The 16,758-nt window shown below is 42.0% G+C and overlaps 1 protein-coding gene across 1 annotated transcript; it reads right to left on the bottom strand.

Annotated features, from left to right (window-relative positions):
• Positions 1–709: 709 nt before the first annotated feature.
• Positions 710–2,888, bottom strand: LOC108033386 (P protein). The gene has a single exon (XM_017107706.3). The coding sequence runs from the start codon at positions 2,870–2,872 to the stop codon at positions 803–805; it is 2,070 nt and encodes a 689-aa protein (XP_016963195.1). The 5' UTR covers positions 2,873–2,888; the 3' UTR covers positions 710–802.
• Positions 2,889–16,758: the final 13,870 nt, after the last annotated feature.

Here is a 16,758-nt window from a genome sequence, read left to right as displayed (position 1 = left end):
AGACTGGATGCTGAATCCCAACTTTTTCGCTTTCATAGCTTCCTTGATCTTAGCGTTTATGCGGACGGACAGTCAAACGGACAGTTCGCTGGTTAATCTTAGCTTGTGGTCCTGATCCAAAATATGTACCTATATTTTAATGAGCGGAAAACGCTTCCTTCCACCTGTCACATACTTTCCGACGAATCGACATGTTACATACTTTCCACGAATAACGCGAATACAATAGTTTTCTACTATGCAATGGAAATTAAAATTGGATTTAAATTTCAGACAATTAGCTTAAAAATCGTTACATTGCTTACTCCTATGTTAGTGGAGATATTCCTATCGCGCTTGTGGCTGTTTCGAATGGAATCAATGGAATATGTGTGTCTGACTGAAATCGTATTGACAGGCGGTGGAATTTCGCGCTACCTGACAATTGTGGCCAAAATGCAGCACCCACAGCTGTCAGCCGTTTAAACTTGGGCGTTACGCGTGCTTTTATGTGTGTTTTGGTTGAATAAAGATTAGAACGAGTATAAATGAATTTTAGGTCCTGCTCCCAAACACTATAGATATGAAAACCTCTGCTGATTTGTTGCACTATAAGTTACTATTAAAGGTAATCAGGAGAAATAGTAATACAACTACGTTTCTCCAATTATTTAAAGAAACAAAATGTAGAGTTTATCAATTTTTAAATATATCGATATTTAAATATATTGTAGGCCTTAAAAATTTATTTTAATGATTTAATTGTTACATATGCTTGGTACCTGGACAAATTACTATGATAAGACAGACAGAATTTTCAATGTTAGTTCCAACTTAAGACAGAGTGGGCAATCAGAAGATAGGCAGAGCCAATCACCATGGTCACCAGCATGAGCGGAAAGCCAATAACGAAAAAGTGCCAAAAGGAGATCTTGTAACCATGTTGAAGGGCGATCAGGGCGATGATCTCGTTGGACACCGCCCCGAAGAGGGATCCATTTCCCCCGAAACAAGCGCCAAAAGTCAGGGCCCAGAACATCGGGGGGAGTGGAATATCGTCCTTGCTGGCCATCTGGAAACTGAACTTCAGCATGAAGATGGTGACGGCAGCGTTGTCGATGAAGATCGTGAGCAAAGCGGTCGTCCAAAGGAGGATCATGGTGGTCACCGCCGTCTGGTGCTGTGGCTCCAAGCTGGTCAGGAACATCACAGTCCTGTCCCCAATCCATTCGAAGAAACCCAGCTGATCCACTGCTTCCGACAGGACAAAAAGGGCGGCGATGAAGAGGAGGATGGTCCACTGGATGATTTCGAGGGTGGCAGTCAGGTCGTTCTTGTCGTCCAGGATGATGAGCAGGAAGGCGGCCAGCAGGATGACCCAGCCCAGGGTAGCGCCATCGGCCACCTTGGGAATGGAGTGGAGCACCATGCAGAGAAAGGCAAAGCTTAGGGCTACGCAGCACTTGATCAGAAGCGGCTTGTCCCGGATCCGACTGCCCTCCTCCAATCCCACCAAGGTTTCCGGATAGTTCTCCGCCGGCTTGAGCCAGAATCTTCCTGGTCCCTCCTCCTTGAGCTTAGCTATGCGATTCTGGGTCTCCTGACTGGGCGGTTCCTTCTCCCCCTCCCTCTCCCTCATCAGGTCCAGCTGATGCTGGTCCAGCTCAAGGATGCTCTTCCTGTGGGTCACATAGACTATGCCGAAGACCACGAACATGGCCACCAGCACTCCCGGCAGCATGTGGACTACGAAGTTAACAAAGTCCACGCCTTCGGCCACCACCGCAGGATTGGTGGTCACTATGGCATTGGGTGGATTGCCCATGGGGGTCAGGGCACCCCCCATGTCTGCAAAGATGGCCATTATAACCAGGACATAAGCCGTCTTCAAGGACGTCTCCTCGCACAATCGAATGGTAATGGGGGTTAGGACCAGCGCCATGTTATCGCTGTTCAGGAAGGCGGACAAGAAGGCAGTCAACATGCTCAGGAAAAATATCAGAGGCCACGGACGACCCCTGGAAATTCTATAAGTCCAAACAACCAGGTATTCAAACACTCCCGTCGTAGCCATAATATCCACAATGGTCATTAGGCCAAAGAGCATCATCAGCGACTCAAAGTTAATATAGGACAATATGGTGTGCACAGTGGGCCGCTGCTCCAGGAGACCCAGGATCGCTATAGCAGTGGTGGCTATAATGAGGGCGGCAAAGGTGTGGTCTATGACATCGAAGACGATCAGCATATAGAGACCGAGGATCAGGAGGCCCGCATAGAGGACGCACGTGTTGGTGATCAGGGGATTGGTGTTTATCAGCATGTGCAGGGACACCGGCGCGTCCTGCTTGCTCTCCAGGGAGATCACCGCCTGCCTATCGCCACCAATCCATTCGTGCAGCATGAAGTTCTTCGAGACCTCCAGATACGCCGTCGTATCGCTGTTCATTACAATATTCCACATGTCCGATCGGTGGTAGCTCACATTCAGATCGGAGCTAAAGCACTCCACTCGCAAGCCCGCTCCATAAATCCCATTATCCTCTTCGGGAAACCTCATGAGGTACCAGTCCACGGCTCCAAGCAGCGTAATTCTCACCACCCCATGGGGCAGCTCCACCGTCCTGAAGACTGTTTTATTGGGCATCACCGTCACCATCGTACTGCGCGGTTTTTGATCTGCGGCAAATACGAATACTATGAAGGTGCAGGCGCCCCAGAGCAGCAACAGGATGCACATCTTGACGATATGGATGATTTTCCTACTGCGCTCAGAAATTCTGTGCTCTTCGTCATCGTGGACATTGGATCTGGTTCGGCGCCAAACCTGCAAGCGACTACCGCCTAGGTATCTTGAATTTATGGCCCGAAGGGGATTACTTAGAATTTTCATTTGATATGTTAGTCGAACGCGACTGGGGATTTAAGGTAAAGTGTAATAAAGCTCTCCTATGTCGATGGTCCTGTCGACCGCTTAACTTTTTATGTATAGGCACCTAAACCCTGATTTGTGCCAGTAGTTATCTCTGCCGTCGCTCTGCCAGCCCACAGAGTGTACAACAGTGGTCAGGGCATACACATCTATAAGGTTCGCTAAGCAAATAATTATTCCGAACAACAAACTATGATGTATATCCTTTAAATTCGGTTGGTAAAACAATCGATGGTACCATCGATAGTATCGATGGTCGAAAAATTTAGCAACTCGATGGCTGGGCCACCATCGATATTATCGTTCCATAAAAAATGTATGTTATCCTTAAAATAATTCAATTTAATTAATTATTTAATTTCATTGTTTAAAGACATATAAGCTTATAAGTATTACTTATGAAGTACGCACGTCTATTTTACCTATACCTTTTGTGAAAATTAAACATATAAGACAGAAGCTTTTAGTCCGGAAACATGGACTACACTTGAGCTGGCTTTATCCATACGCACAGTTGGTTCGCTTAGCCCTAGACTATTTTACAAACAGAATTATATGTCGGCATGGAAGTTCAACATGTTAAAAGCCCGAACCAAAGAAAAATATATCAGAGGTGTAGACTCTGTTCGCAAAAATCGACGAGTTTTCGCCAAAATGCGAAAAATGCTAGAAAATATCAATAGAATCCATAGGAACCACCATCATTAGTCAAAAACATCGATATCTAATGATGATTTGACAGCCCTACTCCCAAGATTAATCTGGTAAAGGGGGTCTTTGATGATCTCGTAATGAAGAGTCGCTTTTGTCACTCTTTAGGTGTTTTTTTTTTTTTTTTTTTTTTTTTTTTTTTTTTTTAATTAACATCTTTATTTAATATAATCCAGGAACAGATCTAATTAAAGCCTTTAACCTAAATGTTTTCTTAAGTAAATAATCTCTTAATTATAAATTATAATTAGTTTTCAACTTGGTATATAGGAGTAGATCAAATTACGACTAGTTTCAAGTAAATAATATATTCATATTAGTCTCTTAGGAGCAGCCCAAAATGTCTTCTTTTGAGCCTGCGAATTGAGATAGCCCCCTGTAATCTCCGGGCTAAACGATTACGGTGGGCAGTTAGACGGTCGTTGTACCTGCTTGAGAAGAACGATATTTGGTCTTCAACAAGACTCAGGTTTAGGTCATTGTGAAGCGTTTGGCCGCTAACGAACCACTCACAGCCAGTGATTTGTCTTAATGTTTTGTTCTGGACGGTTTGGAAACGTTTTCGGTGGGACGCAGCCGCCACTCCCCAAATTTGGATTCCATATCTCCAAGTTGGTGCGATGATTTGTTGATAAATGTGCCGCTTGCATCTTTAGCTGTAAAAGTGTAAATAATTTCTTTTCTTTTTCACTGTACAGGCCAATCTCAATCGCCTCCGAGGCCCTGCTCCACCCACCCAGAAGTCGCGGCCGTCAGTCAGGTTTGTGAAAATTGCATCCAGCAGGCGGCCTGTGGAAGCTGCCAATTCGCTGCCACAAATGTCATGTAACGCGTCCGTTTTTCTATTGCAACAGAAACATTTTTCAAGCCTGCAAAAACGGCCGGCTTTTGTTGTTGTTGTTTAGGCAGCGGTTAACGTCACAAATCGAATTGACACACGATTTTTATCACAAGTTGCAACTTCCGCGCGACTCTGCGGAATCATTTTCCAGACCCCCACACATCTCCTGTCCATCTGTCAAAAAATGCAGAATGCAAAAAGAGCGGAAAAAATCCTGACGCCTTTTTTCGCGGTGACGGACGCGTCCAGACGACAACCACAACGACAGAGAAGTCGCCAGAATGCCATAAAAATGCAGGCGCCAGTTCTTTCCCCATTCCATGTGTATATGATCACCCCTCCCCGAAAGACCTCAAAAATGAATCGTATTCGCCTTTAAATTTAGACACAATTGCAGATACGGTTCGGTTACATTTTGCAGCAATGGGAAAAGCCAAAAACCAAAACCCCAATTGGATTGAATGGCAGCTACCTGGGAACTCGGTCGCCCCCATTTGAGATGGAGTCAAAAGTTAAATGGAATCTATCTAACACACAACAAATTATGGTTTTGGCAAATGTTTACGAGCTGTGGGTTCGAAGTATCTGTCAGAGTTTTGGCAAATTTTCGGAATATTTTTGCACAGCCGCGGGTGAATTTTTCCATGTTTTTTTTTGAGATTTTAATTATTTTTTGCCTTGAACTAGAAGTATGGTAGAGCAGAGGAAATCGGAGTATTTAAGCTGCTTCAAGCTCGAAATTTTTAGAATAAAAGTTTAATTTCCAGTATATTGTATATCTCTTATAAAGGTGACAAAAATGCAACAGCGAATGGCAAAGAGAATTCTGAAAGAAAACAGTTTTTATTGTATACATTTTCACACTTGTCGAGCTGATTTAAAAAAATTTTTTAGCGAATTAGAATTTTATGATTTTTTGCAGATTTAAGTTATTTTTCGCCTTGAACTAGAGGTACGATAGAGTACAGGAAATGGGAAGACTTAATATCCCTTACAAAGGTTACTAAAAGTATGTAACAGTGACTTAGAAAGAGAATTTTGAAAAGTTTTCATTGCATACTTTTAGACACTCAAAGAGCTGATTTCAAGCGATTTAAAAATATTCAAAAATTTATGTATAATAAATTATTATAATTAAATTACTCCCATTATTCAAAGCCAAAATAGTAATAATTTGCTATAAGAACCCCAAAAGCAAACTCCATTTGATGTAGGATTCCAAGCCACAACTTACAGAAACGTTATGGTGAGCTTGGCAAACACATGCCACCATTCATCAAATGATGAAGGACTCTGAGTCCTTTTCGGATGAGCCCTCTCATTCTTCCCCCTCATCTCCCTCCCTCCAAACGTCTAGCAGCATCAAGCCAGACAAAAACACAACTCAAAGTACAATTCATCTGCATAAACATTTGTGGAGCTATTGAAAAACAAACAGAGCCAGCCCGTGCAACAACAATAAGACAAATAACACAAAAAAACCTCTAGCTGGGTTCCAAAATGCATATGAAGCGGATAGATGAATTGCCACTTCCCCGTTCACTGCCCAATTTGCAAGTCCCAAAACTCGACTGGGGATCCAACTATCGACGAGCAAATTAACAGGGGCTCACGGAATCAACAGGCAATAGACAACTGTGAAGGAGTTGGAATAATCTAGCCTTTAATAAATAAAATACATCCCGGTTTTCACTGGATGGTTGCATGGTATTATTATAAACCCTTAAGAACTTGGGAATTAACGATGCTATGTGGTTATAACAAAACTCCCCCGGTTCAAGCTATTGGTCAAGGTGATAAGATATCGTACGATATATATGTTATCCAAAGTTCTTAAAAAAAATAATACACCAACTGCTTCTACTGATTTCTGAGTGCAGTGCTAACGATAGTTGTGTGACCGTTAACTACGCAATTGCCAGTGCCAAAAAACAATGAACATTCGAGGGGAAAGTGGGGAAAGTTTGTGTCCGCATTGCTGCCTCAGAATGTGATGAAATTCAAACGGCGGCCAGGAGGACGGGGACGAGGATGGGTTGACTGAATGTGAATGTGAATGTGGGAATTAGGCAGTGGGAGTGGCACGTAACGAGCCCAAAACACTAAACTCCGAAACTGAATGAATGAGTGTCAAGTGTGATATATCACCGCAAAAACAAGACCATAAGCATGAGTGATAAACGCTGTTGAGCTTGGTTAGCGCGTTGCAATGCACAAGCACACCCAACACACACCCCTGCCCCACACACACTGTCACAAACAGTATGTCAGCGCACATACATATGCATGCAGTCATAGACATGTCAACATGTTGATGATGGTAACTAACTAGAGCAGAGCCACCACGAGAATCCTGGCCAGGAGGGGCGTTGCGGGGCAGGACGGGGCAGATGGATTCGGATCGGGACTGGGCATGGTTGTGCCACTGAAACTGGCGCTCCAGGCCGGAGTTGCGTCTAGGCGCGATAAAGCGATGAGGACAACAGCCACTGGCGGCGGGGGAGGAGCAGCGAGTGGATCTAAAAACATCCTAACTGCCGCACAGTGCACCCAGATAGCGAAAAAGGTGTTAATATTTGCATTAGGAACACCTTAATGAAGCAAAGTTTAATAAAAAATGCGAATTTGGTTTTAACAGTTACAAGTTACAAGTTACAAAATAAATATCTTTAATATTTACATATTGCGTTCATAAGATATGTAAACTTTTTCGAGTTTAAGTGTGGTTTTCAATTGTTTTGCAATCGCCTAAAATGGTCCCCAAAAGTATGCAGTGAAAAAGTATTTCGTCTTCGTTCAATTTAACTTTCATATTGAAATATATTGTAGCATTCTTTTGTACGCCTTTAAAAATTCTTTCAAAAAAGTCCTTAAAGGCTACTTATTTTTTCACTAAATTGAAGTTTTTATAGTACCAAAATTCTGATAATTATTGTCTACTTTAAGATCAAATTATGCTGAAGTATAAACATTTTGAATTTAATGCTTTGCAAAAATATTTATTATATTCCCCAGAAAATTCAGATTTGGTGAACCTTATAGAACCTCATTGACACTGTGCCCATTGAATGTTTTGTGCAACATACTGCGGCAATCACATGTGATGAACTGCAAAATGTCACAGGCCAAGGAGCGGGATGGGGACGGGAACAGGAATTGGGATAGGGCTACGGATTGGAATGGAGATTAGGACTCGGATCGGGGAGATGGATTTGGGAGCAGAGGAACGCGCTGTGGCCGCAGTGTGATGACGCCCTCTGCTCCCCATCCCGTTGGCCTTGTTGCTCGGTGGCTGATGTTGATGTTGCTGCTGGTTCCGTTGGTGTTTTGGCAAAAAGGCGTCAAGGCGTTTAAGCCGAAAACAAAAACTGGCAACTAGGAATTCATTGGCCAAAAACAATGCAATTAATTTCACTTACCCGTCACCGTTATGCTGCCGTTCCGTTCTGTCCGTGAGTGATGATGATGCTGCTGCTGTGTCGCCTGTCTAGAGTTGAGTGTTGCTGCTGTTGCCACTGCCGGACGATCCAAATCCAGTGCAGACTTTATACACTCGTCCGAACTCCAGAGCGAGGCGGAAGTGTCAACGAGGCGAGGCTTTTCACCGGGCAGTGATGAATTTCATAGTTGTTGATTTTATGATTGCCGTTTGTTGCCGCCTGTTTTTTTGATACCCGTACTTGCTGCTGCTGTGTGCCAGTGATGGCTCAGTTATTGCCCTGTTTTTGGGAACGTTTACAGGCAGAGGTTGAAATATAGTTCGGAGATGAAGTAACGATTACAAGTTTTGTATTTATGGAGGGCTTATATCAATTGTGGATTTTACAACCTGTAATAAATGACAGATTAATATCTTTAAGATATCTTTTTAAACCATTTAGACTAGCATCCCGAGGTAACACATTACAACAAATTGTTATTATTATAACATTGTATTCCAGTTTTAATGGTATTTCTTTCAAAGCACGTTAACGGTTCCTAAAACCGTACCAACGAAAATAATACCACCTATGCAGATTTCCCCATCACTGCCCGTGGTAGGTATCACTTCGAGGCCGTCTCTCACGTGTTCCCTGACTTTTTACAATTGTCAACTTCAAGTTTATTGCTGCATGTTGTTGTCGCTTCCATCCTTGTTGCTGTCAGCAACAGTTTTAGTTTTCTTTCTCGTTTTTGTTTGTTTGCTTGCTGCTTGGGTCGCTTTGTTTGTTTGCCGTTTAGCTGGAGAGCCGCATTATGGCCGCATGTCAGGCGGTGGAGCATTGTCACACCGTGAATCCTTCAACGCCACCAGTTGACACCCATCTGGTCATCTGGTCAACTGCTCATCTGGTCAGGTGCCCCATCCTGCCCCCCGATTTGTGGTCCGACGGCAAATCTTAGCCATTTGCATAGTGGCTGCTGACCGTTGGCATCCGATTCTGACCGTGTCGAGTGACCGCAATGAGCCAACTGATTGTTGCCGCTGATGTTTGTGTCATCAGCAATTGAAATCAACGTCAACGGATGGCGGAATTTTTTGCCGCATTTTGGCATTTGATTGGTCAAGCGTGGGCGATGATGGTTTAATCAGACATATAGGAGAAAATCAATGTTTGAGTTTATAGATATAGATGTGTTGTTAAGTTGTCAGACCATTATTTGTCGGTGAATCCATAAACGTTTTGTAGCTTTCTTTGTATGCAAATATATAAATATATTTATTTAATATTAGACAATTCACTGTATGTAAGTAATTATTGATTGTACGTTTTTTAAAGTGTCCTGTGCTATTTACTTGTACAACTTGTATACTAAAGTAAAAGAAATTAAACTTGTGTTACCTGTTTACTTATTTTTTTGTTCTTGTTTTAGAAAAATAGCTGTTATTGGAATTATAAATCAACCTTTTATACTTCCTTTAGAATTTTAGAACTCCTTAAAAATAAAAACTTGAAATATGTATAAATTTAAAATTTTTGCTTGACCTTCATAACATCTTATGCTCTTTAAATGGTTTCCCTGATATATCTAAAGGCAACAGTCACCTCCCCCAAAACAAGCTTAAAGTATTCATTTCCATCATAAGATCACCGCCAAAGTGGAAAAAAGTGGGAGTCGCAGAAAGAGTCGACTTCAGGCCAAGCCGAGGCAACACAAAAAGGTGACAAATGACATGGTCCACTCAAAGTAATTTCTTTCAATTAGGACGCTGCGCAGGCGCAACTGCACTGCTTCTCCATCCTCGGCTACCGAGTGTCCACTTTTGTGCGCCGCTGACATTGACATAGCGCGTGGACATGAGCGGTACAGTGGATCCTGCTTGGATGGCCACGGCTCACAGTGGTGGCACGAATCAAATCAAGCCTCCGGTGTCAGTTATTAATGGTGCACATTTTGCGCCCTAATGGCTAATTCAAAAGTTGACAGATGTGCGTAATTTATTCGCACCTCTCGGGGCATCTTGTTCCCTCTGCAGAACATTGATCCTTCGGTCCAGACCCGTTTCATTCCACATGGCCGCTTGATAAACGATCCTCGCATTGTGGTGTTGAAAAATGTTGCAGGGGAAAATAAGCCAAAGAAAATATGATGAGGCCATCACGATGCCAGCTGAAGATAACCAGTGGGACATGGCCACAAATGAAGAAGGATCTCCGTAAGAACAGATCACAAGGGAACTGAATCGGAGATAAAATTTAATATAGGGTCTGTTACGATAAAACGTATATAATTTATACTCCCTAACTTAATGTTTTTCTCCTTTTATTAGACCTAAATTCAATTCCCTTTTACAATTTAGGCTTACTCACTTAAAAATGTCTGTAAACGGTGTTCTCCCTGAAAATTGAAGGAATATTTAATGAATCCAGAACTTTCGTGGGCGGGGAAATGAGCTGCGGAAATGCTAATGATACTATCAGGGCCAGTTAAGGGTCCAGCCACTCACAGTACACTCGAAATTAAAACCAGAGCATACAACTTAAATTAAGACACTCAAAAATGATTAAGAAATGGGCAAAAGAACAGAGCTGGGAAGAAGCTGCCACAAAGGGGAAGTGAGCACAAAAACCGGGGAGGAGACCAAAGGAAATGGGAAGTAGGATCTAAGACCCGGGACCCCAGAACAAGAGTCCAGCGCAGTGATGGAGCAGATGATATGCCCGCGGGAATTGTTGCTGCCCGAGAAGATGAAGACGAGGCCAAGAAAGGAGCTCTTAGGAGGAGGAAAAATGCAAAGAGGCAAACGAAAAGCCGGGGCCCAAACCAAACCGAACCGAACCAAACCATCGGCAAATGAACCGGGCAAGAGGAAAACATTTTGTAATAATTTCATTTTGCAAATGACGTGCGAGTAACGAAACAAAAGAAATTAAATTTAACATACAAAGGAACTTCTGGAATAGGAATGAGATGAAAACGGCAGCGGGAAGGGGAATGGGAGTGAGATTGGGAACGGGAATGGGAAATGGTAATGCCACAGGCTGGCGCCTTATGCATTATGAATCGGATGAATCTTGGGAGGCGATGCAGGGGGTAGAATTTTCCAGGGCGGAAACTATTCCTGCAGATGAAGTGCCGAACGCGAATTGCTTTTTTAATGTCAACCCGAGTGCAGGGAGACATTATGAATTATATTATGAATGAAATAGAAGCGGAGCAACAGAAACAGAACAGGATCCCGAACCAGAGGTGCAATAAAATTACTAATGTGCCCAGGACTCTCCTCTGACCCCAGCAGATGCCACTGGCGATAGCCGGCAGACAGACGTTGATAAAAACTCATTTCAACTGATGGCCCGGGTCTCAGGTCCCAGGCCGGGTGCCACGAGTCCGAGCCCGTGCCCTCCGCAACTTTTTTCTAACCAACCACTGTGGGCCGAGACATTAAAAGAATTACTTACAATTTTAAAGGGTCCTTTCCAAGATGTGAAAAAATAATGAGATTGGCTTTTCATTTCAAAGTTATCCCTTGAATGTATATTTCGAAATTAAAAATTCAGAACGAATTTTATTCCAATTTTTTGGTTTGCCCAAGTTTTGAAAGACTAATATACACAAAAACTTGTCTACAAAAAAATTTTTTTCAAGCAGATAAACATTTTGGCTTACAAATTTTTAGACATATTGCATTTAAAAAACCACCACATGTTAAGCTTTATGGGGATAATTAAATATAAATAAATATTTCAAAATAATCTATCAAACCCATATCAAGTTTCATTAGGTTATAAAATATAGTTTTTAAAAAGAAAATAAGTTTCTGAGCGTTTTCTTATCTTTGTTAAAATGTATTAAAATCATTTACAGATATTTTTAAACATGCCGGAAGAGTGTTACGATTCATTGCCTTTTAAGTACTCGCACTACAACTATGCAATATTAATTGGTTTTCACCTGCCATCGAACCACGGTGCGGGGGCCGCCAATGGAGCGTGGACTCCTTTCGCCTGACGTACGAATGCTGGCGAACACTTTGACGACTCCTGACATGACGAGTGTGAATGCCCAGAGCCAGACACCTCCTCGTCCATGGCCAGAGCCCCCGCAATGTCCAGGATGACCCAGCCGCTTTCTCCGACTTTCCCCGAGCTGCTGACGCTGGTAGAGTTCCTCGCTGTAGGTCTCGTCCTTGTTTCTGGCTGTCGTCGCCACCGTTGCGTTATATTTTAATATATTTGATACAGACCATTACTTTTAACGATTATTTTCTAAAGTAATTACGTTTCAAGTACGAAATATGAAGAAGCGAAGAGGGCTTCCAGCACCCTAGAGGGGATCCAGTGCCCGCCTCTCACATGGCTAGTCGTCGCATTAAAATGAAATGCTCACACAGTGCTGGGAACTCGACGTTTTGGAGAGCTCAACGCGATAGCTCTGCTAACGACAGCATTACGAGGCCCAACCTTGCACCGCCGCCTGACCCAAGCCCAAACCCCTTTGATGAACAATGAATTTAATTCGCATCTCTGAGTGTGAAACCGAAAAGAAACGAGAACGAAGAAGAACTGCTCATCAAGTTGGGCTCTTTTTAATGGCCACTTTTAATGAATATTGCTTTCGGCTTTTAATATTTGTTGGCTAAAAGTGCTAAAAGGGCCTAGTATGAGGTGAGATCTGCCGGTAAGCCGATACCAATGCTGGGGATTACTTGGGGCTCTTAAAACTAAGCAGCACTGCCTAGCGATACAACTTTATTAATCTAAAGGGATTATAATAAGTTGCAATTTGGCAATGGGGAAAACTGAGGATATTAGCTGTACATGTAGGCTTTTAATGGTAGTTAGGCTTTTAATGGAATTATTTACTAAAAACCTTAAAATTATGTACTTCAAAAAAATTTAACTTTAATGGACCATCTCTTTTGCTTATGGATTTTAGAAAAAGTTAACTAGCTAGAAAACAACTTACAACTCTCGGAGAAAACTTTTGCAAGTTGTATGGCAGTCCACAAGATCAATTGTAGCTTATATCTGAAAATTTTTATAAGTGCCTTGCTACCAAGTGACAAAAGCTTGGGGAAAGTCATCGATTATCACCTTCACAAGGTGAACAACTTCATGAGTTCCCTCATGAATTGACTCAAATGAATAAGTAGTTGGACAGTACTCATGAAATTAGTTCCTAACTGGATAGCAAATCTCTATTCTATCTGGAAATAGGTCCACCAGCCTTGACGACCAATCTCTCAAGCGGAGAGCGGTGAACAATGAAAAGTCTGAATTGGCGGCCGGTGGCGGAGTTCAAACTAAAGGTTCAAACTGCAGACAGAATGGAAAGTTTATAGGAAATAATGTATTTTGCTGGTGTGCATGTCTCTGACTTTGATGCAATGGAATAGGATGGCCCACACAAATGGCACAAAAGCAACAATGGGAATGTGAACGTGAAGTAAGCAACTAAATTATACCGTGGAGAGTAATTTACGTTGCTTTCCTTCTTTATTATATGTACGAGTGGAGTACAACGGCCAGGAGATGGCCCAAAAAACAAAAGCAGAGTTGAAAAAACGGACTAGGAGGAGTTAAGAGCGGGTTGGTTAACCTAAACCCCTTCAGACCGGAGACTTTGCTCAGCATTTCATGATGTATTTGCCGGCCAGTCAGCTGGCCTCACCTCAAATGTCCATGTCGATGTCCATTACCTCTGAACCCAACCCACAACCCCCAACTGCCCCGGATTTGTTTTGTTTTTGCTGGCCTGCGGGTGATTTACAGACACTTTGACGTCCGTCCGGGTGACGCTTGACCCATTAGTGGGCGAATCCCCGAAAGAATCAACCCTTGAATGGAGTGCTGGGCCGAGGTAAAATCATGAAATCATTGTTCACGATGATGTGCAATACATTATCCATTCAAACGGACCTCAAAGGGGGTTTTTCGGTTTTCGGTTTGCCGCTTATGGGCCCCGGACTTGTTTTTCTTTGTCCTATGTTTTTCGGTCTATGAGTGATTTCAGCTGGCGTCGATCCATCTGGGAGGGATTCATCAATAATTTAAGCACACTTTTGCGCCCGTTGCTTGTAATTGTTGTTGGCCTTGGTTGTGCATAAAAATTGCATCAAAATGTGGGTATTTTTGGTGCTGTATGTGGGGTGGAGTTCAATAACTCTTGGGTTTTTTGGTCTCGGAATTTCAGTGTTTTCTTTGTGCAAATGGAATGTAAATGGCCTGACACTTCTAGAGAGGGAACGTGTTGGTTGTCAATTTGGATTTGGACGAGTGAAGAAGGAGATTGGGAAGCTATTAAACTCTAATGAAGATGGGATTAAGAAAATAATTTTATTTACAGTTCCTTAAAATAGTCATGAGTTCGGAGTAATAATACTTAATCATTAAACTGCTGAATATAGGAATTTAAGGATTTGTATTTGACAAGAAAACCTCTGAGTTGAAAGTGCCAGACAGGTCACATAACAATGGACTTGAACTGTGCTCGGGCTTGAGGGTTCGCTGTTCTGGGGAGACTGGCAGAAGGGACAATATCTCTGGCCACTGGGCATCTTCAAGTGCAATTGGCTAATTGATTTCGATTCGTTTGGCGCTTCTCGATTCACACGTTCCCGCCGTCATTACAACAGGGGGAATAGCTAACGTTAGCAGGACCTTTGGCTTGTCATTATTTGTCCTTGTCTATCTGCGATTGTCCCATCGTCTGTTTTTCCCTCATTTTCCTTTGATTTCGTTCTATTGCTAATTTCGAAAAGACGCAGACACAGCACATCGATAGCGGTCAAAAGTTATTAGTCTTTGGGGTTGTTCATTGATTAAAATGTTCTCGAGAATGCCGGAGATAAGCCCCCTTGGTCCATCAACTCCCCGTCCATTTGGCTGGAGGAATGTGTTGCCGCAAGTTTTTCCTTTAACTGAAATTGTCATCAAGTGTCTGAGCAATTTTCGATGTGTGCAAACAAGTGCAAGTCCCCGAGTTGATGTTTCTGTTGCTGTTTCCCCTTCTACTGGACCAGCATGGTCGTTGTGCCCTGCTTTTAATTACAGTCGACAACAACTGGATGCGCAGTCCAAGTCCAAGCCATCAGCGTCATCCGTTGCATCATCAGCAGAAGTGGCAGAAGCACCCGCCACCAGCTCGTAAGACAGCTACAAAAATCAGTGTTGTTCTAAGCAAGCCACAGGCGTGGAAATCGAGATTAACGGGGGGAGAATATGGGTTTCGATATCTCAAAAACATATACTTCCGAAAAAGAACTCACAAATTAATACGGTTTTGAAAACTGACATGCAATTTTAGATGTCGGAAGGTAGCAACATTATATTTAAAATTCTGATTGCAACGAATACATACAAATGCGCAACTCTCCCTTGTTTATTGCATACTTTTAGACACCTGAAATTATCCTTTCACTTGTTGAAAATTGGATACCATATATCAATGTATTTGGCTCAAATATGGATGGTTTCGGATTTTTAATTAATACTCTGAATTTTAGACAATATAATATATGGAACATTTAAAATGCTCTGTTAGTCATGAATTAATTATTAAGTTTAAATAATTAAGTTACTAATTACTATTACTAATTAAGTTAATATACCCCCTTAAATCGCCACCACAGTTCTCTACCATAACAACTGAAAAAAAATATATATTTTCAATTTCAATTCCAGTGCAATCTTCGTTGACTTTTGATGGGGAACATGAGAGGAGAAAAATCTCCACTGGTTACTTTCAAATGCTTCACTCGTTTTAGGAATTTCCCCGAAAACTTGCTTCTTAGAAAGAGGAAACAATGGAAAGGGGGCAAGTGGGAATGTATGTGGTCTTGGCTTTGGCCTGGACCTGGACATGGCATTTCATTTCACACAATACCCACGAATTGATGCGAAAATTGATTCGGTTGCATGTGACATGTTTACTGAATTGTTTCATTGCTGACAACGGCCAATGGAGGAAGGAGTCGCAATACGTTGTAATTATTGCGAGAATGCAATCCTCCCCCGCATTCTACCCACCCTTCGAGATCCCAACACTTTTTTAAGGAATCGCGCGCAAATCTTTTACAAATCAAAAGCATACCAAATGTGGCTTTGAGGCTAATTAGTGCGGTCACTCGGCTCGCTTCGGCTTGGGTTTTCCTTTCCTTTGCTTTAGATACCCTTTAAGTGGGTATTACGATTTGGCTAGTAGTGTACTATTTTATTAAAAATTAAATTCTTTCTTAATAAGGCATATTAACATTAATATACAAAAGTTATATACTTTAAATAAATACCAAGCAAATGATACCAAATAAGTATTATTTGAAAAATACCAATTAATATTTAATGATTAAAGTATACAATTTCAGTAAGTAGAAGTCAATGGCTATTTTTTATATAAAAAAGAAAAAAAATTATTTTCAAATAAAGTAGGAAAATGTATTTTAACAAATAGAAATTCAAAAAGTAAGGTTACAATTTTTGTGACTATAGTAATGTTTTGAGCAACAGTATAACGAAAAAGACCTTGTATTCTCAGACCACCTCTTGAACTATCTTCAAGAGTATATCCGGTTCGACTTGTTAAATCTAGCTCGTTTCCTCTTTTTTTAATTAGGGAAGCGAAAGGACAAAGATGCGTTAGGACAGCCGCAGCGTGAGGACAAACAAAAGATATCAAGAATTTCATTTCTTGGCGGCCGCGGAGGCGGCAATTGAAGCCGTGAAGAGCTGCGGCCAAGAAGAGGATGGCCCAAAGACGACAACGGTCATCACTGGAAGAGTTGGGGCGACACAACGCATTTGGCTAAAATAAAGAAAATGCCAGCGAATTAGCAGGCCGCAGAAGCCGTAGAAGCCGCAGAAGGAGCGGTATG

This window comes from Drosophila biarmipes, chromosome 2L, assembly GCF_025231255.1.
Source record: "Drosophila biarmipes strain raj3 chromosome 2L, RU_DBia_V1.1, whole genome shotgun sequence".
NCBI classification, from domain to species: Eukaryota; Metazoa; Arthropoda; class Insecta; order Diptera; family Drosophilidae; genus Drosophila; species Drosophila biarmipes.
The sequence above is the reverse complement of the archived record's forward strand: the minus strand, read 5'-3'. Positions and strand labels throughout refer to the sequence as shown.

Excerpts from the sequence above, each read along its gene's own strand:
- LOC108033386 (XM_017107706.3), bottom strand. The coding sequence starts at position 2,872 with ATGAAAATTCTAAGTAATCCCCTTCGGGCCATAAATTCAAGATACCTA.